At 62.5% G+C, this 1,158-nt stretch overlaps 2 protein-coding genes across 2 annotated transcripts in view; one reads left to right on the top strand and one right to left on the bottom strand.

Annotated features, from left to right (window-relative positions):
* Nucleotides 1-484: 484 nt before the first annotated feature.
* Nucleotides 485-1,158, bottom strand: part of LOC109387754 (basic proline-rich protein-like) — a 1,377-nt gene continuing 703 nt past the window's right edge. Inside the window, exon 2 of the mRNA XM_019651858.1 lies at nucleotides 485-1,008. Within this exon, the coding sequence (XP_019507403.1) occupies nucleotides 485-1,008 (524 nt within the window). The remainder of the gene's footprint in view (nucleotides 1,009-1,158) is intronic.
* Nucleotides 929-1,158, top strand: part of NFYB (nuclear transcription factor Y subunit beta) — a 25,767-nt gene continuing 25,537 nt past the window's right edge. Inside the window, exon 1 of the mRNA XM_019651859.1 lies at nucleotides 929-1,062. The gene's annotated coding sequence lies outside the window, so the exon portion shown is untranslated. The remainder of the gene's footprint in view (nucleotides 1,063-1,158) is intronic.

The raw sequence follows: 1,158 nt of genomic DNA on the forward strand, positions 1-1,158 counted from the left end.
ACCAGGCCACTTGTTTAGTGGAAGTAAAGGGAAGGAGATTCCCGGCTCCCTGTGCAGAAATCCTGCCGCCCTTTGCAGCGAGTGGCTTCTGGCTCATCGCCCATCTGTGATGGTCTCAGCCCAGGGAAGTCCCACCCAGGCTGCAGCCGGGGAAAGTCAGTGAGGGAGCTTGGCTGCACCGAGGCAAGAACGGGCCATGGATTCCTGCAGCCTAAATGTCACCTGGTTGGGAAATGCCACATGTCGGGTTGCAACGACTATGGGGGTGGCAGGAAAGAAAACATTTTAAGTTCGGGGTGAAGGCTGGCTCGACTGACCAACCTGTTAAATCTGAGGCAGAGTACTGTATCTTTAGATAAAATCCGAAAACGCAAACACCCGAGCTCAGTAACCAAGTCAGAGGGAGCGTTGTATTTTGGCAAAGTTAACAGGGTGCACAAGGAAAACACGAGGTGCTGAAGGCGTTCCAGGAGCTAACTGCCGTTCAAATCCACCCAGTAGCTCGGGTGTCGCCCTGGCTGGCGGCTTCTGCCCTTGGTTTCCCCTTCTTAAAAAATCGAGGCGCGGGCAAGCTGCACTCAGGCGGGTGAGACACTTCCACGTGGGGGACGGAGGGGGCTTTAAAAAGAGGAAGACCTGAGAAATCACGCTTCGCAGGGGCCTGGGGAAAGACCGTGGGAAGCAAGCCCGCAGGAACCTTAGCAGCGCGCGGGATCCCGGCCCTTGGAAGCCCCGGCACGGCAAACAGGCCGCTGCCCCTCCAGACCCGCCGCGCGTGGCCCACGGCCCGCTCTGCAGGCTCGCGCAGGGGCGGCCGCGGGGCTCCGGGGCCCCGGGCGGGGCCTCGGCAGGGGCGGGGCCGGGGCGGGGCCGCGGCGGGCGGGAGAGCGCGCGGGAGGCGCGGAGGGAGGGTGCCGCGCCGAGGGAAGCGGCTCGTGGCGGAGGGAGGGGAGGCCGAGTGCTGGAAGCGGAGCTCCGCGCTGGGACTGGTTCCTTCGCAGCCATTTTCTGTCCAACCAAACAGCCGATTGGAGACGGGAGCCAACCAGGGCTGCATTGGAGGTTTGTGTCTCGCTTCGGCCAATGATCGCTCCTAAACCGACTCCACTTTAGCTCGAATGAAATGTCCGTCTCCTGCCGGCGCCGTCCCCGCCGCCA

The sequence above is a fragment of the Hipposideros armiger genome, unplaced genomic scaffold (assembly GCF_001890085.2).
Source record: "Hipposideros armiger isolate ML-2016 unplaced genomic scaffold, ASM189008v1 scaffold_168, whole genome shotgun sequence".
Lineage (NCBI taxonomy): Eukaryota > Metazoa > Chordata > Mammalia > Chiroptera > Hipposideridae > Hipposideros > Hipposideros armiger.